The 26465-nt window shown below is 34.8% G+C and overlaps 1 protein-coding gene across 1 annotated transcript in view; it reads right to left on the reverse strand.

The window, feature by feature from the left end:
* The window catches only part of LOC138324360 (neprilysin-1-like), a 33607-nt gene extending 10434 nt beyond the window's left edge, over positions 1-23173 (reverse strand). Inside the window, exons 1-5 of the mRNA XM_069269433.1 lie at positions 22589-23173; positions 10931-11008; positions 9747-9864; positions 1312-1428; positions 586-728 (exon numbers count right to left, since the gene is read on the reverse strand). Of these exons, the coding sequence (XP_069125534.1) occupies positions 586-728; positions 1312-1428; positions 9747-9864; positions 10931-11008; positions 22589-22972 (840 nt within the window). The 5' untranslated portion in view covers positions 22973-23173. The remainder of the gene's footprint in view (positions 1-585; positions 729-1311; positions 1429-9746; positions 9865-10930; positions 11009-22588) is intronic.
* Positions 23174-26465: the final 3292 nt, after the last annotated feature.

Raw genomic sequence — 26465 nt, forward strand, 5'->3', positions numbered from 1 at the left:
TATTTGGCAATAAAAGAAAATTATAATTTCTGTATTTAGACATCATCCAACAAAAGTAAACTTTAACTTAGATATTGGTGCCTTACAGCGGCGATATATGGCCACTACAAGATAGGTAAGGTGTACGTACAAGATAGGTAACTTGTACGTACAAGATAAATGAAAAGATTTAGTGGCCCTAATACGAAGCCGTAGTAAATCGGTTATGATTTTTATTGAATTTCGCTATTTTTGTAGTTAATCATTTTTGACTGTTAATATTGCATCTGTTTGATGAATACAGTTTTAGATTCATTTCGTGATGTATTAGTTATATTTCAGTTATATAGTTTTAGATTCATTTCGTGATGTATTATTTCAGTTATATAAATTTCATGATAGGACATGATCAGTGATGTGATGAATAGAATTTTCTCTACATGTCCAATTATCAATGTAACAACAGCAATTGTATCCGGGTACCAGACAATATCAATTGATATGTAGACAAATACGAATTGTGCTTATCAGATCGCAGAGGGAAATTGTCTCATTCGGTGCCTGGGGCTGCAATGCGATAATTCTTCCGCCGAGACTATTACTTACAGATATCTTCTGCTCCCTGTCCACTAGGACCTTGAAAAATGGCGAAGCACCAAAATGTCTTGTTACCATGGCTACGAGTTTCGTCAATCTGATTGCGTTACTCTCAAGCTGGGAAACATTCTGCACTGTGACCATGTCCTGAACTTTAATAGAAAGGGTTGATGATGCAATGCAAAAATATGGTGATGAGAGCAAATCGAATCGTCTCTGGTCCTATCGGCATCTTATGCACAGACGATTCAATTTCACTTAAGCTTTCGAAGAGTTAAAGACGACTGTTTGTAAAATCGTATTAGCTTACGAGGATGTCTTCTATGAATGCCAACATCAAGTCATCTTTATGCGACATAACGGCACGATTAATCAATGTAGCCGGTTTTAGTTTTTATCCATGCTGACATCCGCCACTAAACGTCGGCTCGTTTATTCGTTAGGCGGTAGTTTAACAGATCTCAGTAAAGCTTAATACCATCTCGTGATCACATCATGCCATCTTTTTTTATCCATGGTTGTTTTGACATCACGCATACAAAGGATATAAACTGACCAGAGAAATAAACAAAATGCACTAGGAAGATATCAAATTGACTATTCAACATTATGTATTCTCATTTAATGACTAACTCAAACAGGTTCACTTACAGAAGTAGATAAACATGAAAATAAACAGTACCAGTATGAATAAATCGCTGTAAATCTGTTGGCTGCACGAACAAAAGTACTTACTTGTAGACCTGATAGTACCAATGGGAATGTTCCTTCTCCCTAGACATGCGCGGTAGATACTTTTCAGTTTATTCTCGTGTCGGGACACTAGCGGATCAGATGGTGCCGACAATCGATCTACAAATCACAAAAGACACCCTAAATATGAAAAATCAACCTTTCTTGTAACACTCTTTGTGAAACACATAAGTTGTCGTAAACTAATTTGCATCACAAGTTGATGAAGTATTTCAAGGAGATTCATTTCTGCACAACATCTTATTATCCTTATCGTGTAGTGTTAACAATGTCATCTTTTCCCAGGATGGTAATTACTATGTATACGATAACAAATGTCGAATATATATATCGGTCATTTATTATGTTGATCGTTTCTGCCTATGCTTTTTTTCTATCTGCACTTTATCATTCGCACATGGGTTTGCCATTCCCTCTTGATGACGTCCCATATATATAACAATATAAAATTTTCTTATCCACATTCTTGGCCTTGTTGAGCAATTAGTGCGAAATATACAAGGACCCAGTTTCATTACATTCCGTAACTTTAAGGGATTCCTTAACATAAAATTCCCCATTTGTTGTTTATTTATGTGATTACATTAACGTCCTATTAACAGCAAGGGTCGTGTAAGGACAGCAAGAGTCCATGCATGCGGTGTGTTGTGTTTATGACGTCCGGGAGTGTGCTTTTCAAGACTGTAGTATATTCATGTTGTGTCTTCATCATGAACTTTTGCCTTTTCAATTTTATAGTGCTGTATCATTGAAGCATGACCCCGAAGACACAAAGCACACATCCATTCCGGTCATATTATACTGACAACGGGCGCCCCACTTTATGCTGAGCGCTAAGCAGGAGCATAAACTACCACTTAATAGACTATGGTGTGTCTCAGCTAGGGGACAGAAGCCAGAGCATTCCCCACAGGGGCGAGCGCTCAACCGAAGTCCAAAAGTGAGATGGTGGTAAGAGTGAAGTTTAGAAAGAAGAAAGTATTGTTGGAAGAAAGTAAAGATACGATCTTAAATTCTATGACCTTTTACGATCATGCAATAGATGCAGCAGATGCAATTCTTATGCCCTACCAAAATTCTCAAAGACGTTAAGGAGAACAAATTCAGTTAAGGCTTTCTTCAACTTCTGCAATATGTGTACAATGCGCAACTATATCTGTGCATTGTATTTGACAAAATATTAAAGTAAACCTTTAAAAAGCATCATCCTGTTATAAAACGCTAGACCAGATATAACTTCAGTTTTCTCTGTGTCGAAAACGGTAGTTTGTATTTACATATTACATAGTCTGGTTATTACCTCCCTCATGTACTCGTTAATTGTGACGTCAAGTGTTTGGTTGTGTGCATTACGTCAGAATTGTGAGTAGACGACGTCATCTCAGTACATAAAGTAATGGCGTAGCATTAAAGACCTAACGACAGGAACAGAGCACTATGAAATATACAAAGAGAGAATGTTTCTATCAGCAGAGTGACATAGTCTTAATTGTCTATGGTCACAATATCTCGTTTAGCTTTTGTACAATCTTTTCAGAAACTTCTCGCTCTGAATGCACTTCTTCTATAACCAACCGTAACTAAGACGTTTTTATTTATTACACTCACTACTAGGAAGCATCCGTATCTATAACTGGGAATTAACTGACTCGGGACTGCTTTATTTAATTATATAGTTCTGTTAGCCGTCGCATTGTCAGCGATTGGCCGAAAGTGGCGGACTGGACAAGAATGAGACTAGTGGTGCGGTTGACGTAAAACAACCTCCTACGTTGTATCCAATACAAATAAATCGAAACCTTTTAATAGCATAGAGTGTGGCCGTAATTGTCTGCTTTCTCCTCGATTTTCAACATTTAGTGGTAGTATATAAGCGGGGACTTCTGGCAGAAGATGCCTTCTATGGAGATGGATGGGGCCCACGTTCTCCAATCCATCAGCCGCGGTGTTGTGTTATTGCAGCACGATTCATGAGCATGGCTGCTTATTTGTTAATGCCAGTACCCCAACACCTCTCGCCAGTAACGAGATGACCAGGAATGAAGACAGATCATAGCCTTACAATTACCGACAACACGCAGAAAGACTCAAATAGCCCTTTAAGGGTAGTCATGCGTTCTCTGTAAGCTAAATAATTTCGAAAATTCCCCACAAAACAAACAGAAACAATCGGATTACATTCATTGGATATCGATCTGCTCCACGTCATTAAAGCCCTTGGTCTTTTTAGATACATCAAGATCTGTCCTTTGTTTGAAATTCCAAAGCACGTTCGTGGTTGCAAAACTTTTAAATAACATTTCCCCAGTGCAAACCTTTCATTCCTTTACAACAAAGAAAAGGGACTGTCACTTCATTCAATCTATAACCATGTATTTCTTGTTAGAAACGCTTTCCTTTACTTTTGAAACAACACTAACGAATGTTCTTTGCGCAAATGAGCACGATGGGGTTTTTGCTATGTAAATGGAGTGGATGGTAAACTCATTAAAGTAAACTTATTTCTTTTATTTCTAATTTCATTTCTTTTCTCTCAACTCGTTTTGGTTGTTAAGATAAACTATAATAAACCGTTCCCAGCACGAACGAATATATGTCAGTATAGTTTTTTTGCGTTCACGTGCAACAACCATTACCGTTTAGGGATCGCCTACTTATCCTATATTGAGAATGTGCTTTGGGCAGTCTGTTTCAATGAGATAAAACTTTAATGTTGGGATAGGTTCCGAAGATTATCGGACACGCAAACAATTCACTACACTTGTACGTTGTGTCCTTCTTAGACCTTAACTATTGTTACATCGTTGAGCTAAATCGTTGCATTTTTTCACATGACCTGCATATGAATGATAACAGCTCGTCTATTGGCAATATTTTACATTTATTTGACTATATTTCCATTCTACTTTCAGTTTCCCGTTTAATCTATGTTAAACCAGATGGGCAATATCTGGCTATGAACTCCAATCTGGTCAAGCGTATGAATATTTAACGTTTCCGCCGCGTCACTGACAATGTATTCAATGTATACTTACGCCTTTACATAACGGTCAAATAATTTCAAAAGTGGTTTTAAAGTTGTGCAGTCTATGAAATCTAACAGTATTATCGTGTTGACAAAATAACTTGTATTAAAAAACTTCATGTCATAATTTTCATTTGTTCGCTTGTTTCAAACCGTTTTGTGTTGAACAAAAGGTATTCAGAAGCTGATGCTATTGCTGTTCCGTCTATTGAACTTGATGACGTCAACACTAGCGCAAGCGGGAAATTTAAAGGAAATACGTGTATAGTTTTGGATTAGAATATTCGTAATGGAAATATATGTAATAAACTGTTACCAGATTGGACATACAGTTGATATTAAGCCCATCCGTCCGAAAGATAAATATTCATGGCGCCCTAACGGGCGCCATTCTATTTATCTTCCTTCCGGATGGGCTTCATATCAACTGTATGTTAATTCATCACTGAAGCAAATTGAACTTAAACTAGATGTACCGTAATTGTTACATTCGAATCACTAAAATTTAGCAACATTTAAAAATGAATTAATTTACATAGGTTTTGATATTACACAGACAAATAAAAGCTCAAAATGTATTTTTGCAGTACAGACAAATATGGTTACATTAATGTCTACAATTTTTATTAGTGCGAGCGAGCGTACTCGCACTATTATTTTTCTTGTCGGATGTAGAGTCTGTGTACATCCGCTATGTGTAGATGCCAACTGCGCACCCGATACCGGAAGTCAGTGTCTTATTCCATTTAATAGATTTCGTCGTGATTTAGTAACACCAACTTTTCAAAAACATATGCTGAGATATACTTGTCAGTGATAATTTACTATAAATTAAGAACAGTGACATTACACAGTGCTAAACGCATTTGTTTTGTGTAAACTTCAAACGGCGTAACATAAAAACTCTTGCATCGGTGACGATATTCCTAGCATCTGATCGACTTCGGAAACTTTCGGAACACAACGAATACAATGCAAATCAGGTTAATATAGTCAATAAAAGAAAGTGACGAAACGGATAACTTTTAGTACCGGCCACATATTTAATCTATTTCACCTCATCCTAGGTCCTAGGTGTACGTTGCACTATCGCTTACTTAACCATGTGACAACAGACCACATTTGCTGCAGATCTAATAAATATTTCTAAAATTACACAGCCAGAAAGGTGTTCAAGCATGACACTCATTAGTCAACGCCTGCACAGAAACTTGACATTGCTCTAGCTGGCGACAATTTTGAACAGAGAAACAAGCCTATCGTACTAATATCAAGGATAATAAACACACTACTATGTCACAAAGAACACACTTAACAAAGTTCTAAGTGATTTCATATTTAAAGTTCTGATGAAGTAAAGGAAAGTATTTATTACAATAGGACAAGGACAATAAACGAAAGTGTTACGTACACCTGTTGCCGAGGATAATTTCATACTGGAAATAAGTTACGAAGTTGTTAGCAAGCACTTAATGACTAACCACAGGTTTACGACGTGCAAAAAAAAATACTGAAAGGTTGTTTACTAAGCCTTATATCCCATTTCCAGAAAATCGGGTAATTAATTTTAAAATGCTTTGAACACCACAAAAATCATCCGATCTGAATATTTTTTAGCTTCATTGAAGATAATTCCTTACTTGTCACTATGGTATATGATATGATGGGAGTATGGTCGAATTTTATTTCATATCGAAAACTGAATTACGAGGATTCGTGTAAAATCGTTAGTAGGAAAAGTACACGCTACATCTCCAGGTCACGATTCTCTAATGAGCACAGACCGAATAAAATCGCCATCCATTCAACGAATGCATCCCTGAAGTGTAGATCCTCAATATAAACTCACTTACTTATACAAATTGCACATCGGTATCCCTTAGCGATCTTGTTGATCTTGGTACTATGTAAAGTAGTAGTTTGTTGATGTTAGAACTATGTTTGTTGATCTTGGTACTAAGTTAAATAGTAGTTTTTGATCTTGGTACGTTCAATAGTAATTTGTTGATCTTGTTACGTTCATATAGTATTTTGTTGTATCTTGTAATGTATTTTATCTGGTATGTTAAATAGTAGTTTTTGATCTTGGTACTATGTTAAATAGTAGATTTTGATCTTGGTATGTTACATAGTAGTTTTTGATCTTGGTATGGTACTAAGCTAAATAGTAAATTTTGATCTTGGTATGTTAAATAGCAGTTTTTGATCTTAGTACTAAGTGAAATAGTAGTTTGCTGATCTTATTACTATGTTAAATAGTAGTTTGTTGATCTTGGTATTATGTTAACTAGTAGTTAACCGCCGACAGAGCATAAATGATATTCATGATTTGAGCAATAATTGATGTGAAATCGTGTATATATATGCCTAATTAACACAAAACATAACATAAAATAATTTATTTCGCCTTTGGTGCATGCGCAATCATTACTTCATTCCATATAGGATATAGTGCCACGGAATTTTTTCGGGATGCAATTAATTATTTTTCATATTTTTAACTTGAAGTAAAATTAGAAGCTCAAACTTTTCAATGGTAGTTATGGTGTAAAGTAACTAACTTTTGTAACTGAAGAAAAGTACTAAATCGTCTGCTCCTGTTTTTGATAGTGAAAAAAATACTATTTGTCAGCGGTGGAGCATCTTTAAATAGTAGTTTTTGATCTTGGTACTATGTTAACTAGTAGTTAATTATCATGTTACTATGTTAAATAGTAGTTTGTTGATCTTGTTACTATGTTAAATAGTAGTTTGTTGATCTTGTTACTATGTTAAATAGTAGTTTTTGATCTTGTTACTATGTTAAATAGTAGTTTTTGATCTTGGTATGTTAAATATAGTTTGTTGATCTTGTTATTATGTTAAATAGTAGTTTTTGATCTTGGTATGTTTAATAGTAGTTTTTGATCTTGGTACTATGTTAAATAGTAGTTTTTGATCTTGGTACTATGTTAACTAGTAGTTAAATGATCATGTTACTATGCTAAATAGTAGTTTGTTGATCTTGTTATTATGTTAAATAGTAGTTTTTGATCCTGGTATGTTAAATAGTAGTTAAATGATCATGTTACTATGCTAAATAGTAGTTTTTGATCTTGGTACTATGTTAACTAGTAGTTAAATGATCATGTTACTATGCTAGATAGTAGTTTGTTGATCTTGTTACTATGTTAACTAGTAGTTAAATGATCGTGTTACTATGCTAAATAGTAGTTTGTTGATCTTGTTATTATGTTAAATAGTAGTTTTTGATCTTGGTACGTTCAATAGTAATTTGTTGATCTTGTTACTATGTTAAATAGTAGTTTTTTATCGTGGTATGTTAAATAGTAGTTTGTTGATCTTGGTACTATGTTAAATAGTAGATTTTGATCTTGGTATGTTAAATAGTAGTTTTTGATCTTGGTATTATGTTAAATAGTAGTTTGTTGATCTTGTTACTATGTTAAATAGTAGTTTTTGATCTTGGTATGTTAAAATAGTAGTTTTTGATCTTGGTATGTTAAATAGTAGTTTGTTGATCTTGGTACTATGTTAAATAGTAGTTTTTGATCTTGGTATGTTACATAGTAGTTTTTGATCTTGGTACTATGTTAAATAGTAGTTTGTTGATCTTGTTATTATGTTAAATAGTAGTTTTTGATCTTGGTATGTTTAATAGTAGTTTTTGATCTTGGTACTATGTTAAATAGTAGTTTTTGATCTTGGTACTATGTTAACTAGTAGTTAAATGATCTTGTTACTATGTTAAATAGTAGTTTTTTATCGTGGTATGTTAAATAGTAGTTTGTTGATCTTGGTACTATGTTAAATAGTAGATTTTGATCTTGGTATGTTAAATAGTAGTTTTTGATCTTGGTATGTTAAATAGTAGTTTTTGATCTTGGTATGTTAAATAGTAGTTTTTGATCTTGTTACTATGTTAAATAGTAGTTTTTGATCTTGGTACTATGTTAACTAGTAGTTAAATGATCATGTTACTATGCTAAATAGTAGTTTTTGATCTTGTTACTATGTTAAATAGTAGTTTTTGATCTTGGTACTATGTTAAATAGTAGTTTTTGATCTTGGTATGTTAAATAGTAGTTTGTTGATCTTGTTACTATGTTAAATAGTAGTTTTTGATCTTGGTATGTTAAATAGTAGTTTGTTGATCTTGGTACTATGTTAAATAGTAGATTTTGATCTTGGTATGTTTAATAGTAGTTTTTGATCTTATTACTATGTTAAATAGTAGTTTGTTGATCTTGGTACTATGTTAACTAGTAGTTAAATGATCATGTTGCTATGCTAGATAGTAGTTTGTTGATCTTGTTATTATGTTAAATAGTAGTTTGTTGATCTTGGTATTATGTAAAACAGTAGTTTTTTTGGGGTCATTCTGTCCTTAACTTCAGATGGATACAGCGATAGATTAGTGGTCTGTCCCAACTGGTGGCGTGTTCATTACGTGGTGAGAAGTGGGTTGTTATAGTCTGGTGGTGGGCTGATGGCACTGTTTGTATTAACAAACACTGTCTAGACAAGAATACACCTTACACAATACCTCCAACATTGGAAAACTTGCCAATTTCAGGGGACTAGGTTTTGGAACAGATAGCAATAAAAGCTTGATATGTATAAATAATTAAAGGGAAGGTCTAAAGGTATCATTTCGACACCAAGTTCGATTCTTTTACTTCCAACACCAATTACTGTCGGTCTAGAATTCAACAGATTTACGTTTTCTGGACTTTATTTACCAAAATAAAAAACCTATTTACAGAGTTAGATTAACCATTGAATGTACAACACATGTAAATGCAAAAAGCTATGATTGCTCAAGATTATTCATTAGAAATTAAATAACAAACATGCACTAGTATTTCAATACGGCTTCGATAAAACAGTTCACATGGTCGGTATCGACACCTCAGGAAAACTATTGTGACTGTTTACTAATCAGGCATGAAACCATTATACACAATTAATATTCCTCAAAAGATCATTTACCTTGTCCAGAAGATTCAAGAGTCGTGAGCTTTAGTCATAAACTCTTCCTTGGACCTATTCCTAGTTACATAATGTATAAGTCGCGGGAAGTAATCTTCGCGATTTTCTCTTCGATACTTTTTCGCGGATAGTAATGATCGCGTGTTGTGAATTTTAACAGTAATATCCTAGTCAATCTTTCTATTGTATTCGTGGGTATGTAATTTACATTTTTGTAGCTGGAATTAACTTGACCTCGAATAAAACTTTAACCAACCGCGAATAAAAACAACTATACAGTAATAGTCGTCTACTGTCACCTAACGGTTTTTGCTTCAGTGACATGTCGCTCTTACTTATTAATTAATGTGTTAATACCTGGCTTTTGCACAGTCCCTTTTGAAGACATTTCCGTATTTACCTTTCAAGAAGTCTTCGTATTTCGTTAACAGTTTATCAGGATTCTCCCTCACACGTGGTCTTTCCCATGTTAAGTACGACATTTTCTGAAATCCTCCACATGAAAATTCATAAAAATCCTGAAAGTAAAACAAAAACATACAAATGTGCGTCAATCCATTATATCTGTAATTACACAATAAAATTTGTTTGGTTAATTAACGTCCCATTAACAGTCAGGGTCATGTAAGGACGGCCCCCATGTATGCTGTGTGTAGCGTATATGTAGTGCGCGACTGATGTTTTGAAAGACTGCGGTATATTTGTGTGGTCTTCTTGTATAGTACACACTAATGAGATGTAATCAATTTAATTCTATGTTTAAATATTTGTGAATTATGATATCAACTTTCTAATATAAGTAAATGAATTTTGCCGAACTTCAAAATAAAAATAATGCTTATTAATAAAACAAGTTCATGGTATATTTAGTATATTCGAAAGGATTTCCACGTAAGCTTCTTACAAAAGCTGGAATAACCTCAAAGGTCATGTTATCTCGAACATACAGCCCAGCGCTAAGAAATGACTTGGCAATCTTTTCCGCTTTGTGCATTTCATTGATACATTTCAATGATTAAAGAAGGAAATTAATTACATCTTAACACCAAATGATGCGATACATTTGACTATAAGGACATTATTGCATGGTATTAGTATTGATTTGACCAGAGGAATATGTGGACAATCCTTTCACATCGTCGGATTTCTATTGTATTTTCATTCAACACTGTCTCACCAATATTGGGTTAAGATGGAAGGGATGATGACATGTAGCCGTCAATCTTTGTGTAAGTGTTGTGAGAGGATGAATGGGAATGGTAACAGTCAACATTGAACCCCTCTCCGTTCTACCTCACATACCCTAATGTATATATAGGTGGTACGCCCATACCATTACTTGTTAATTGAAATGTCAAGATTTCATTCTGCTCAATCAATAACAAATACATGAATAAATATATTAACAGAACCCTTTGTATGCACGTGTGCATTTACTTTGAAATCCCAACACGTCTTGTGAGAAAACCAATTTATTTGGAAGCCTCGCATTGACCAACGTGCTGTATTGTTGAAGCCACGGCGTTAGGTCAAACAGTCTTATCATTTTCTTTAGAGGTTCTGACCGGGTGATGGGGATGTTACCTCGCACGGGTCGACGTCTGTGTCCATGTGTGAGAGAATAGACCCGGCCAGTCGTACACACTCGTGACTGCTACAGATCTGTAATGATAGAATCAGACAAAGATCATAGACTATTAACCTCCGACTTAACCCCGCCCGACCCAAGCACGGCTCTCTGACGTTATCGACAGTACCCATGTCATGGCGGATAACGTCCTTGTCACTGAGAAGTTCATTGGCCAGGAATCTCTCAGGACATCTTACATCGTCTCGCTAATGAATAAGACAAACCCCTGGGAATGGATTTTGGGGACTCTTTTTTCCTATTTGACAAAGAAGGAGATAAATTGCACAGTATATAATTACCTCGTTAAAGCAAGAAAACTATCTGTGTAAATTTAAATTCAACATAATTCGAGAACAATATCAAATTAACAAAAAATAAATAAAAATAAAATTGAAAATTATAACATTTAATATGAAGTATCGTGTTCTTCAAATAACATGAGGACGTAGAATGAGTACAACTAATATCATATACTAAAAAGGTTTCATAATTAGAGCCAACTTAAACCTATTACGAAAAGATCGAAATGTGGCAGGGGCTGTCAAAAAGACACATGACGAAGAATTTTAAACGCCTATCAATTTTCCTCCATAGTCATCCTTAATTCACTTTAGAGCATATTAAGTACATACACATATTCTTAATCGTATCGATATTCAGAGTTAAGCTAAATTGAAGACAACACACTCCATTTATCCCATACCAACAGATGTCTTATCTATCATCATCCTCTTTTGATAGTAACATGTAGTTCCAAGTTGTCTATCGTATTGCCAATGATAATTGTCTTTGTCTGCGAACATGAGCCTTAATCACTTTTATTTCGCTTTGAGAAGCTCTAATCATCATTATAGAACACAAAAATGAGAGCCAGCACAGCCTTTTAATTCCAAGATGCAGCACCGAACTTTGATCATTACATTGCGGAACGTTGCTACCAGATGGCCTTGTAAAATGAGTACACAATTTTGTATTATATAAATAAATAACACGCTGCCCTGTGGCACAGCTTAAGCTGTATAAATATTTGTGTGTTAAGATAATAAATTATTTAGAAGACTACCCTCACTTGATGATACGGAGTTAGTGATGTTCCCTGTCCGTGTTTACTGTAAATTGGGAGTCAGCTATCGATTATAACCGTACGTCTTCCGTATGTCAAAGAGCACGTGTACTTCTCGATGGCGACAACCACGGGGCAGCATTATATCAAGTCATATAGCTATTTATGCGTTTGAATACCATAAATGATTTTAAATTAGCAGACTGTGAAGGTAATCGATAACAGCTTTGTTTAACATGCTTCTTTTAAAGATACGTTGGAGTTGTAAAACTGACCGACTTTGCCACATCAGGCCGTTCTTAACCGATCAGGTACCAATTAACTCAAGTCTTTATCGCACGACGTAACCGCTTCGTTCTCTTCATAAAACATGAATGTTTCCTTATCCCTTCGGACCCGTCTTCAATAACCATAGCCGTGCTTCGTATCTCTCGGTGATTTACCCTGTATTGATTACGAAGGACATAAAACAACGGTATCGGCACCTCCAGGTTCCTTTCAGATCGTCAATAGCTTTGGCTGGGTGTAAGAGTCTTACTGATAGACGTGGGACCGAAATGTCAAACGTACTGTTTTTCAACACCGCCTATATACGCCTAGGTAAATTATCTTTCGGCAGAAGTAATGGTTAAGGTTTAGCTGAGGTGTTTAGCTTCGTCTGGTGTTTTGTTCCCATTAAGTCTTTTTACGAACAACAGAAAATACATAATCTCAGAGAAATGTTACGTAAAATGTATTTAGAATTGGGACGTATTGCCAGTATAAGGGAAAATCAAAACATTGTATTGTAGAAAACAGGTTACTGCAAAAATAATGGAATGATGTGAAAATAAATCACATTCGATCAAAATCAAGTGTAAGCAACAAAATAAAGTACAATGTGTTCCTATAAGCGAATTGCAAGTCTGATATTTAATTACTTATGATACAATGTTTCAAACAGTTAATGAAATAACTCATTGAAACTTGAACATAAAGGAAATTTTATATATCTGAAGAAGTCCACTACAGACATCACCCTTCAAAAACAGTATGACGTCTTCTATTTTTTTTGTCCATATTTTGCCATATTTTTAAAAATACACTCTTCTTAATTTTTTTTACACCTAAATATGTATGTCACGCAGAACTTAAGTAGGTTTCCTAAAATCATACCTCCTACTAAAGGAGATAGTTTTTCCGGTATCGGAAATAAAGATAAAGATTTATGCCATTTTAATATGATGGCTAGTGAGCAGGTCCAAATATGCAAGTCGTATGAGGTTCTCGTTGGGAACTTCATGTTCGAAATGACAGAAAATATGGATTGGTGGAAGTTTGACGCCGCCTTGTACCGCAGACAATGGTAAGGGGAGACATTAAACCCATACAGCATATACAGGCAGCTAACATCTATACTTAAGCCGTCATCCATATTTAATTCTGTGAAATGCGACAAAATGTTTTCTGATATACTGACACAACAGAAGTAAATGTTTAGCCTGTCTCATTTAGTTTGATTCGTACACATGATGACATAATGCCTGACAATAAATGCGTCACCTAGTGACACCCATTGGTAAGGCGAGCACCATCCTACAAGCCTAATGGGATTTAACCCTTCTCAAGCCGCAGAATCAATCGTTTGACGCCGTGAATAATAAGAACTTGTTTCTGCTTATAATTCTGAACATTTCGAACCATTACGCATTTTCAGGGTCAGCTGTCAGTTGTTTATCCTTAACGTACATAAACTGAATATTCCATGTTTCAGCTCTTAGGAGCTAGGAGGACCTCTCGTGAGTTTAGGGATTTAGAATGTAACATATTTCATTTTTATACTAGCGTAGATTATGTCGTATTTGGTATTAATCTGTGTAGAGGAAGGCAATATAAATATGGCGTGTACTGGAATATATAGAAATATGTTTTTTAAATTTTTGGCATGGGCTGGAAAAAACCCTCAAAATATAGCGGTGCTGATAGCTTGAGATATAAATTGAAACCAAAAGTAGATGTCACTGTCATTGTCTTGTGTTCTTAACGGTTTTACTATTTAGGCAGCACCATTTGTATTCCAGCTAGGTATACAATTTGTTATTCAAAATTAAAACATGCATGATGAAACAATATGTAATGTATAAATCCCAAAAACGTATATTGAATATCTCAGAATGAAAAATGCATTGAACGTTATTCGAATATTAACATCCATTTTAGAAAGACAAAACAAACTTAAAGAGGTTATCATATGAATATGAAAGACAATTATGAATGAACGTGTGTTCCAAAGGGATAAATTCAATCTTTGGTCTATTTGCAACTAATTGTCATCTATGAACATTGGATTGTGGTGGTTTAACGACAGCATAGTATATTGTCTAACAATGACTACATATAGCAGTAGGAACTGAAATGAGACAATTAAGAGCTAAGAGATATTAACTTCAACGCATATATGAAAAAGTTTTATATGTTTCTTTTATCACTAACATACAGATATTTTGCAAGGACGACACTTCGTATTCCAATACTTGTTGTGAAATTATTGTTATATTTTGTAACATAGCTGCTTGGTATTCCTTATTTTCTTACAATTATTCTTGGAATCCTTTCAATTTGAAACATGACCAACCTGTGTAGAAATTGAAGTTTAGTATAGTGTAAACAGTCTTCAATGGTATACATAACATCATACGGAGTTAGGTGAGTGTATAATCCTACAATATATTTAGCATTCGTCTGACCCCATCCCTTCTCAATTACATGTCCGCTCGTTCTGTGCGTGTCTGTCTGTCCAAGCACGAACCGACCGTCCCTTAGGGCCGGAATTTCTTATACCCTCCACTCAGGGCCGTAATACTGGTCCGACAGGCAAACGCCATACCAGATAAACACAGTTATATATAGTTTTTCATGTTCAACCCTAATATTCCGCAAAGTTTACGTATGAAGGAAATGAAAAGCTATCCACGAATAGTTAATCGTTGTCTAGAGTAAAGCACGAATACAATATACGTGAATTTGTTAGGGCCATCTCCAAATGATTTTATAGTCTGTGGTACAATGAAACAGTAGATTCAAAGGCTTATATACAGGATCTGCTTAATTGTCCCAGCCATGTTAATCAACTTGTACGTATGAATAGTACGTTACTATCCATCTCTATAGGGAGAGTCTGGTGCTTTACTATACATCCCAGTCAGCAGTGCATAAAATGTCCAGGTACAGGCCGAGCCGCAGTGCGAACGTGTTTATCTTGTGTTGACAGTGACAAACTACCTGGGAAAACGTCTCCACTCCTATAATTATCGGTTACAGAATCTGATTCAAGGTCTCTCCTGTACAAGTCTTACGATTTAATCGCGTGTGTCCATGTGTTCTGCACAAAATGCATTCATTCAATAAAATTCAGAAATTGCATCTGATGAACTTTTTCTACTTAAATTGCAGATGTGTCTTTCCTTCATGTGACGGTGATATATTATTTTCAATTTTGGCAATCACCAAATACATTTGATTTTGTTTTAATTTCAACAATATAAAAAAATTAATGGTTCTTAACAGATCATTAATTTCATGATAATCTTTCCACAATAAAACTGGATTTAAACTCTTAATATTTATCCAATTTGTCAATGATGTAGGCGTGAAGTCTAGCTATTTAAGCATTCTTACAACAAAAGTCAAAAACCTTTTCATTGAATTAAAAAAAACCCACCATTTTCCTTCAAATGGTTTTGTCGAGATATAAACTAAACTGTTGTTGGTAGCTTTTCCAATCATTACTTTCAAGGAAATGGAAGATAACGCAAAATCACATGGTTACACAAAGTCTCTCAAAAAATCTATTCACGGGTAGTTTTCAGTTGCCTTCTTTTGTCCTAACTGTGGTCATTTAGGATCTTGATAGACTACTGTGGAGTGGGATATCACATACGTTTAACTATTCAACACATCAACTATATTCTAAGTGCTATCATTAATTTTGCCATCCCATTTCTGGTCTATCGCCATCGTCATAGCTTCAGACAGTATAAACACAGTATTGTTCACAATGGAAAGTCATTTTCAACATGTATTTTTCCTTTATTAAAGATGCTCCATCGCCGACAGAGCATAAATGATATTCATCATTTGAACAATAACTGGTGTTTAATCGTGTATATATATGCCTAATTAAAACAAAAAATAATATAAAATAATTAGTTTTGCGTTTGATGCATGCGCAATCAGTACTTCATTTCATATAAAATATAGTGCCATGGAATTTTGTCGGGATGCAATTAATTATTTTTCACATTTTAAACTTGAAGTAAAAATAGAAGCTCAAACTTTTCAATGATGATAATGGCGTAAAATAAGTAACTTTTATAACTGAAGAAAAATACTAAATCGTCTGCTCCTGTTTTTGATAATGAAAAAAATACCAATTGTCAGCGGTGAAGCATCTTTAAAGTATTTCTAATTGAGCAATTATCAGCTGCATTGCATTTTCGACCATTTCCGATTTGATTTTCTATACTATTTAACTGAATAATCAAGAGATGCCAAATATCTAATGTATTTGAACCTCGGTTGAATTAATTTAAACAGTTCTTGAGTCGAGGGTGTTTTGCACTTTTCTACTCATCAGATGTCTTGGCATTTAGAAAATGTATGCATCTGTCCTTATAATAAGGAACACTCTAAATTCATCACTGTATGGAGCAGTGAGGTTTTAAATGTTCGAATAACGTAGAATCATTGTTTCAAAACAATGTGTGTGTGTGTGGGGGGGGGGGGGGGGGGGGTTACTAAGCATATGTTTCATTTGATACGTTTAAATACAGTATGTATAGAATATGACATATTGAATCTTCACGGTTGAATGACAAAACAGCAATAATGCAACATTCAAAACATTTACAGTGATATTATACATTTTTACATAAATGTGTGTGATTTAGGATTTTTATGTTATAAAATAGTTGAAATGAACATACATTTTTCTATATCTAGCAACACAGAAGAGAAAGAAGATATCTCTACACTTATACGTCACACATTCGAAAGCATTTAAAGAAAGGTGTAATGTAAAAACTGCAGACGTTCCATACGCCGTGTCGAATGTGTCCAAATTTCACACGTACAAGTTGCCAGCACGTGTGCGTCAGCAGTTGGGAGATTTCACAAGCTATAACTGGCGAAGTTGCTATTTGTGCAACGTTAAGACGCTGTTGTTGACCAAATTCGATATTATGGGATTGTATAATTCGATTACGCTATGCTCCTATTTCTAGGAAATGGTTTAACACATAGTTGGACACCAATTGGCGCGGCGGTACGTTAATTCCGTTTTAATTATCCGTACACCTCTCCGCTATCTAACCATAGGAATACAATTATATAAAACTGCGCTATACCGCAGTAATTTGTTTGAAGTAATTGTTTCGTTACAAACCGATGTGTATACGATTATTAAAACACAAAACATATTGTACGTATAAGAGTGTTTGTCTTAAATTTCCTTCATTTGGAAGTACTTTTTTTCTAATAATTATTAATCTATCTCATTTTCTGATTCCAATAAAATTTATTTATGAAGCTCCATGAATTGTTGATATTATGTAACATCTTTGAAATAAGGCAAATTTGATTTACATTCACAAGGAACAATTTCCATGACCTTACTATCATTTAATCAACATTAACGTGAACTGATTGTTGTGTAACATATATGACAACCATAATTTGATCAACATTCAGTCGAGATGGTTTGTCAGTCACATGGTTAACGTGTGCTATATGTCCTTGAATTGTCAGCCATTTTGTCGGTACTTACAAAATGTGTAAATTCAAAGTTATGGAATAATTTTTTGTTTGTTTGTTTGATTAATTAACGTCCTATTAACAGCTATGGTCATGTAAGGACGGCCTCCCATGTATGCGGTGTGTTGCGTGTATGATGTGCGAGGTGCGTGTTTTGTTAGACTGCGGTAAATTCATGTTATGTCTTCTTGTATAGTGGAACTATTGCCCTTTTTATAGTGCTATATCACTGAAGCATGCCGTCGAAGACACCAAGCAACACACCCCACCCGGTCACATTATACTGACAACGGGCGAACCAGTCGTCCCACTCCCCGTTTGCTGAGCGCTAAGCAGGAGCAGAAACTACCACTTTTATAGACTTTGGTGTGTCTCGGCCAGGGGACAGAACCCAGAGCCTTCTCCACAGGGGCGAACGCTCAACGCAAGGCCAAAAGTGAGGCGGTGCCAAGGAAGGCATTAGGAAAGATAAAGTCAGTTAGGAAGAAAAGAAAAGATAAGATCCTAAATTTAGTCGCCTTTTGCGATCATGCAATAGGGGCAGCAGGTACAAACCGGAAGGTAACACTGGAAAAAATGAACGCATTACAGCTAGTACCCACTATCTGTCCCAAATAAGCTTGTTTTGGTGAGTTTAGGGGTAAGTAGTTAAATGTAAGATACTTTAAAAACTAGGCTAAGTAGAATATGAAAGAAAGAAATGTCATTGTGTTACCAGGGGTAACGTATAAAATGTCTTGTTTCCACATCGATTTTAAGTCAGAATTGAAAATTTGTTTAAACGTATTTTAGTAAATGTTACATACAGTTTATTCATATGGGAAAAGGGATAAATCGGGTCTTTATACAATTCCGAGGAAAATTACTACATTAGGAGTTTGTTAAGAATTTAAATGATTCCATGAAAATGTATTCCGCGACTTAGAGGAGCAATGCATAAAATCAGCAGTATTGCGTTTCCGCTACCAAGTCCTGTTTTTAAAAACACATAACTTGTGGTGTTTTATCTGAATCTAGTGACATACTAACCCGTATGGATATCAAACAGTACTTTCTAAATTAATTAGTCATGCGCACGCAAATAGCATACACAGTACGTTACGTTATGTAAATCTTCAGGAATATCAACCTGAAATAAAACAGTATCTACATACATGTATCGTAATTCAACTACCTTTAAAGTGGCAAAACAATACGTAACTGAATAGAGAAAACAGGTATTCAGACAGTTCTAGTCAATAGGATTTAAGGCAAACGTATACAGTAGTGAACTATTTCAAATCAATTTCTTTCAAACTGAAAGTATGAGTTGGTAAAGAAAGATCACTTTCGTTCGGACAGTGAATATGAGAAAATAAAGGTCAGAATAAATTAATCAAAATGACAATCACTTTTTTCGAGAAGAAGATATGTGTAAATGAAGAAGTATAATGAAATATTAAAAAAGTAATGTGAAAAATAACATAAAGTACAGTTATGTAATATTTTGATTTTTTGAATGAAATTTTATTTGAACCTAAAACACAATTTTATTCACATATGATAAAAGAGCAGAAATATTAAAAGAACCTTCAAGAAAACTTTCTAAAAATCCGCCTGTTATTCAACACCAAATCATATATGCACTTCATTTCTTCATATCCCGTTTGAAATTAAAAGTTATATGTTTATACATATTTTATTATGTGCTTTCTGAATCAGGAAGTTTCTTATTGTTTCAAATCATTTCTTATTTACTTACCTTATTCTGTTACTAATGTTTATACGTATATTTTGACGTCGTATTGTGATCATAACTTTAGGAGTGACGACATTATTTTAAGGCATTATAATTGTACTTCAACGGCATTGTGATCATTTTTTGTAAATAACTTTGCGATATGAAATAAAAATCATAACATTTATAGGAACAGTTTTCCACTAAAGTTTTCCTTGGTGATATGTTTTGATAAACGTTTTATTTACATATATAAGGTTACATATTTTCCAAAACAGGAGCAAACAATACAGCTAAAATGTCTATTTAATGAGTAGACATCTATACGACTATTACGAGATAAAAATTGAGCCTGGGATTTCCTACCAAATAATAATGTAAGCCGCGGCTTATTATCGTGATTTTAGGGTATTGTATCTACACGATAACAAATGTTCAGCATTAGTCGCAATAAGTTTTTTACAGCTTTAATAAGTTTATTCTTTGTTGATAATTTACTACAAAAACATTACATATTTTTTCCATATGCAAAGTTGCATAGTCATCAGCAATATTTCGCAATCAAGAATATAAAAGAAAAAGAAAAAATAGCTCTGCAGTAATGTTTGTTCTTTTCAGAAGCGGATCCAGTAACACAAAGACGGATTTCTTGCAACTATCAACATGATAAATTGTTTCAAACAATGTACAAACACAAAAGCTGGTAATTACAAAATTTCCGTTTTCCGTTTGGAACAATTATACACTCAACCTCGCTCGAATAGTAAAATAGCTAATCTATCACTCCTTGATATTGTGTCGTGACACTAATAGCATGGGCAAGTCGCTGCTGCTCGCGTCTATTGCTTGAGGATTTTGAAGACTTGGGCGACACACCATGTCAGGTAGGGAACTTGATTTCAAACTACATTTATGGTCTAAAAGGTCCTCCAAAGGTCATAGCGATAATGTACCTTTAAAGAGACCCTCATTAAATCAAATGATGTATTTCCATTGTTTATAACATTGTGTAAAACGACATGCGAAACATGACCGTTTAATTCGTTAAGAGATGTGACATTTAAATTTAATGAAAATGTGTTCTTTTAATTGGAGTCTTATTTTTTGTCAAGCGGTGGCCATTAAAGCTTCTTATTCGTTTTATCTCTAACTCCAAAACATTCGATTACTTAACTCGCTCTAATTCTGTTACACTATTGATACTCTTATTCTGCTATGGATAGCAGGAAATGCCTGGCAGTTGGCGTGCGTCATGTTGATTTCTACACTGCACTGGTACAATCGCTATGCATTGCGGTATAACCAGTTATTTAAGTGAATTTAAATTAAGCTATTAAGTGAAGTATACATGCAAATTCCAAATCATTGACATTTAGATGTCTATTTATGACCTTATTTTTATTTTCGAAAATGAAATTATGTCTGTAGTTGACTAGAAGCCTGTAGTCAGTAACAAAAAACTCTTTTTCAAAAATGTTAATTTTATTACATTTTTGCGCAACAGTAGGATTAATTATTGGTGTTCTATGCTTCTACATAATTATTTTGTATAAATCCATACACGGTATGTATCGCATACCTCGCCTGTTAGAAAAATCGCCATATTTCGTCACTTGTGTAATATGGCCTGAACAAAATAGCCATCTTGACGTCATCGGATGAATGATAACATAACAATGACGTGACGTCAGAGTTCGAGAGCGGCGTGACAAAATCGCTGCCTTCTCTGGATTTCCTCACAGCATTTTGAAGTTAAAATTCTTTGAAAGATATGGCGTAGGCATGTTATGAAAAACGTCTTAAAACGTGTGCTCATTCCATGAGATTTGAGGAAACTTATCTCTAACTTTTGATGTTAACAAGCTAAGGCTTGCAAAAGTATAACTTCTAAGACTAGTTTGATTAATATAGTATATTAAATTTGTGTTAATTTCATATGAAACTTTATGAAATTCGTCTCGAAGTTTTAATTTTACTAGACGAGCAAAAATTAAAACTTCGAGACGAGTTTCATAAAATCTCATATGAAATTAACACAAATTTAAGGTCCTTTATCATATAACTACAACAGCGTACATTTCGAAGAATCTCACATCAAAATGTATTGCAAAAAGCCAGCGGAGGCCGCCATTTTGTTTCGCCGTCTTCGAAATCCTGACGTCATATTATTGTTTCTGTGTTGACGCCACAATGAATTAACAGCTAATGAAAATCGCTCCAGGTCATATTACACTAGTGACATACATATGTATGCAAAAAAAATTACACGGGCGAAATCACTGGATATCACTAGATATATTTATGACACGGGCGAAATCACTGGATATCACTAGATATATTTATGACATTTAGAAAAGAAGTCTTTGAATATGTCCTGTTCAAACTGTCTGAACTTGGGCTTAGGTCTTCGAAAAGGAAAATACTATAAAATGCAATACCGTATGCAAACCACAACATGTTTCTCAAATCCTGACACATAGAAAGTAAAATGAAATTACTTGTCATATTTAAAGTTGGGCTGTGTACAAAATACGTTTTAGACAAGTTGAAAGAAGTTCGCTTATATACGGTTTTTTCTTCGTCTTTAATTCACTTAAATGACTGTAACATGTATGATATTCTGCCCTTTCGAAGCAGTCGGAGTAACAGTAAAATTGGCAATATTTGATAGCCAACTGACAGGTCGGTATCGTGTTCCAGAACAGTTTAACATATAAACGTGTATAATCAAAAGTTTGTAATTTCAAAGATCGATATATGTTATACAACTGCGACGTAAAATCTCTCAAACTGCTCCCGAGTCTACATCGGACAGATATACGATACAGTGGAACACGAGTGTGTACAACGTAACAAAATACGGAAAAGAAACAATATTCAAATTGGATATTCTTCTTTCTGTATTGTCGTGAAAGCCAACTCATTTACATACGGTTTGGCACCGTTCGTTTACTGTACTTTTTAAATTGTTATTAAATTCAAAATTTCGTTCTACTTCTGATTTGATTTCATTGTCTTTAAATGAGATTAGGAATGACTTACTGTTTCCCTCGTTGGGGTTAGAGGCGCTGATTTCACGTGTCCGTCGGTTACATCCGGGTGGTCGGACGGCGTCTGTACGATACTTGAGTTATCTGGATCTGATTGCTGATCCGTCCAGGTCTTATGCATGACGATGAAAACGACAGCCAAACAGATGACAGTGAGGATGAGGAAGACATTCCACAAACAACAACACTTTTCCCGTTTGGACCAGTATGTGCCCCAGGAGTCTGACGAAAGGGAGCGAAGAGGCATCCTTTTAAGCCCATTGAGACCGTCCGGATCATGGAATACTATTTGTCCGTCCTCGAGTCCGGAACTACTATCCTCCGTATCCACGGTGTACACCACGTACTTATCGGATGTCGGACTACCTGCGGGCATACTTGTCAGTAGTCAACTGCGTTCTAACATCATTTCTCACTGTAGTTACAAAACCTTCCCCACTGGTTTCTCGGGTATGCACGTTATACAACAATCACACAGAACCGATACAATCAAATTAACTATGACAATAAACGAAATACAGTCCTTGATTCGCCAACATTTCAAAACTTTTCTCTTCACATTGGTAACACATCTTATATATGAAATTCAATAGGAAAAATGAATTTATAGCGACTTAATAAAATTTATATCTATTGAAATTTCGTCTTTGTATTGGAGATAAAACCACAACCTGAATAGGAAACTAAAACTTAACCCTCAAGACAGTATCTTGTTGTGTGTATTAAATCATAGTGGAGCGAGAAAGACGTCGGCGCAGTCCAATTTGATGAATGACGACTAGCAATATATTTGAAGTTGTAAAAACCATAGGAACACGAACATATGATTATGCTCCTGCATATCCCCACTCCTCCGCGTGCTCCCCATGCGTAAAGGGCACAGAATTTGACTGGCTTCGTTAGCAACCTCGTATGTATAGTAAGTTGTGCGCTAGGCCCATTACTCGGCCTGAATACCAATGAGGCCCCGTCTTACTGTAGGAAATCGATGCTATAATTGTATGGGAACTTCACTTCTAGGCGATAATTTTTCAGGTAAATCATCCATTCCCGAGAACGATCGGGTGTTCCCGCTTTACAATTACTGAAGACCGAGAAGTCTATCATGGGTCACTACTTGACATGATATACTTAGGCCATTTGCAGGACGGTCCGAGCGAGCGCTAATAGCTAATAAAACACCAAATAAAATAAGTTCTCTCGCACATCCTTACTTGTGTGGTGTTGTCCTTAGTGGTTCGATCTCGCTATCCAATTAACAGAGCTTAGTCCCTCAATGAAATGAAAAGAATTGTCTTTTGTTCCATACAGCCTGCCTACCATATGTCCACCTGGTGCTCCCGTTATAAAGAAACACAGCAGCACACTTACGTCTGTTCCATCAAATATTTATAAGTCACGGTTTCATGTCCTGTTCGAATTACTTCACACCGTATATTGTCTTAAAGTATTACTTCTCTAAACCAGCATTGTAAGAAATAAAAAGAATATCCAAATTGGTAAGAAGGAATTTAATTTCATTTAATTCTTTCCGTTTCCTTTCAATTTAGACGCAATGGTTCTGAATGATGAAGGTACTTTCATAAAAAGTAACCAAGGCGTTTAAAACAATAAAAACCTGTTTCCAGTAGTGTTGCCAATTCTAATTCGTAAGCCTCTTTATGCTGCCAATTCAGCTACATAAATAATTATGTCAATGATTTTTTCCAAAACGTTTTGCATTGGTACAGGAAAGGAATGCACATAATCGTGCCGACTTTGGAGTACAGTGTTGGTCAAACCCACTGTTATCACGAAATGACTTTAGTGCTTTGAATTAGAAAATGTTTTATAGTAATCAATAATATTGCTACATAATATTAGTCTTTACCGTCGGACATATTCAGAAAGGTTAGTTTTTGCAATATACACGCGGTATAAGGTGTAAATACCAAAAATTAGCTAAAATCCAACACACTGTTTTTGAATCCATGCAGTAATAATTAAACACAACATTATCATGACGTCACAATAGAGATATCGGCGTTGCGTATTGATTTAGAAAAAATAATACATCGAAAAATCAATGGAATCGTACGTTTAAACGTATTGTATATTATCAAGTAGTGTTTTTCCTTTACCATGGAAACTTCGTCAAAAGTACAAAATTGCTGTTTCCTCTTGTTTCCGGGCTATAACTCCAAAACCGTTTAACGCAGCTCCCTGAAACTTTCTGTATACATCAGACAAGTGCCCTCGTTGTGCCTTTTGCTATTGCAGACCTTCCAATTTTGGTGTTCTCTTTTACCATGGTAACCTATTCAAAATACCAAACTAGGATTTCTTTTTGTTTCCGGGATATAACTCAAAAACCGATCATTTCAGCTCCCTGAAACTTTCTGTATACATCAGACAAGTGCCCTAGTTTTGCCTTTTGCCATTGCAGACCTTATATTTTGGGATTTTTCCCTTTACCATGGAAACTTGGTCAAAAATACCTAATTACTGTTTCCTTTTGTTTCCGAGCTATAACTCCAAAACTGTTCAAAGTAGTTCCATATAACTTTCTGAATATATATGACAAGTGCCCTAGCTATTCCATGTTAGGTGGGTTTTTTTCGTTTATCATGGAAACTAAGGCAAATATATATTACAACTCCAAAACCGTTCAATGCAGCTCCATGAAACTTTCTGTATATATCAGATTACTGTTTATTTTTGTTACCTGCTGTTATGTTTTCAATTATACAATACTCACATATATTTAAAGTTATACTTGACCTTGATGTATTTGAGTTTTTATAACAACTTCGGGCGCAGGGGATAATGCCACGTTTTGCGATTCCTTGTTTAACTTCATCGGGTATGAACTATTTTGCTTGCAAACTTTTGTGAGAATCCGCTACGCGGATCACACAGTTTGCAAACAAAATTTCTTTCATATCCCGTTTAAGTTAAAACATAGTCACATCAATGCCTAAATATAAGGTTATGAATTTTGGTCAATCAATCAAAAATAGGTCGACAGTATCCTATGTGAATGGTGAAGTAAGTTGTAATCACTGTATAAGTCAAGATACAAGACCTTTCAGCCAGAACAGATATATGGTAAAATGGTCGGGTAACAATAAAAAAAACACTGTAGAAATAAATATTAGGCACAAGACCAGAGGTATTAAGATTACAATATCAAACGGGACAACAACAACATAGAACAACCGTAGGCATATATCGAAAGCAGCTAAAGAAATTTGGAATTGAGGAAAGTTCTGTTAATGCACTCATAGCACTTATTCGCGCGTATTTTAACTGGGATTATTTTTACTTTATTTCATTCATCTTATATACAGTTCTATCTATGTAGGATGCATTACAATTTTAATAGATTGAAGACGATTTGGACACAAGTGTGAAATACTTATAATAAATCCGTCTCAATGGGTTCTTTGCAAAGGGTGAATGTTACGATCTACTGATTGTTGAAATGTTATAAATAATTGTTTTTTAGGAATTTCTGAATATTTCGCTGATGGTTAAAATTCGACGATTTCTCAAAGAAAACGCGAATTGAGTGAAAATAAATCATTCATGAAATTTACCTGCATTAGACTGTATATATTTGTCTGCTATCGACATTTTGAAATATATTGAACAGACCTTTTTTTCGACCAGGGGACAGAACCAACCCACAGCCTACCTTACAGGGGCGAGCGCTCCACAAATTGGGAAAAGTAAGGCTGTGTCAAGGGAGACATTAGGAAGAATAAAGTCAGATAGGAAGAAGAAAAAGATAAGATTCTAAATTAAGTCGCCTTTTGCGATCATGCAATAGGGTCAGCAGGTATAATTCTAACGCCCTTAAAACATTAATAAAAATGGTAGCCTTGATT

The sequence above is a fragment of the Argopecten irradians genome, chromosome 5 (assembly GCF_041381155.1).
Source record: "Argopecten irradians isolate NY chromosome 5, Ai_NY, whole genome shotgun sequence".
Taxonomy (NCBI): Eukaryota; Metazoa; Mollusca; class Bivalvia; order Pectinida; family Pectinidae; genus Argopecten; species Argopecten irradians.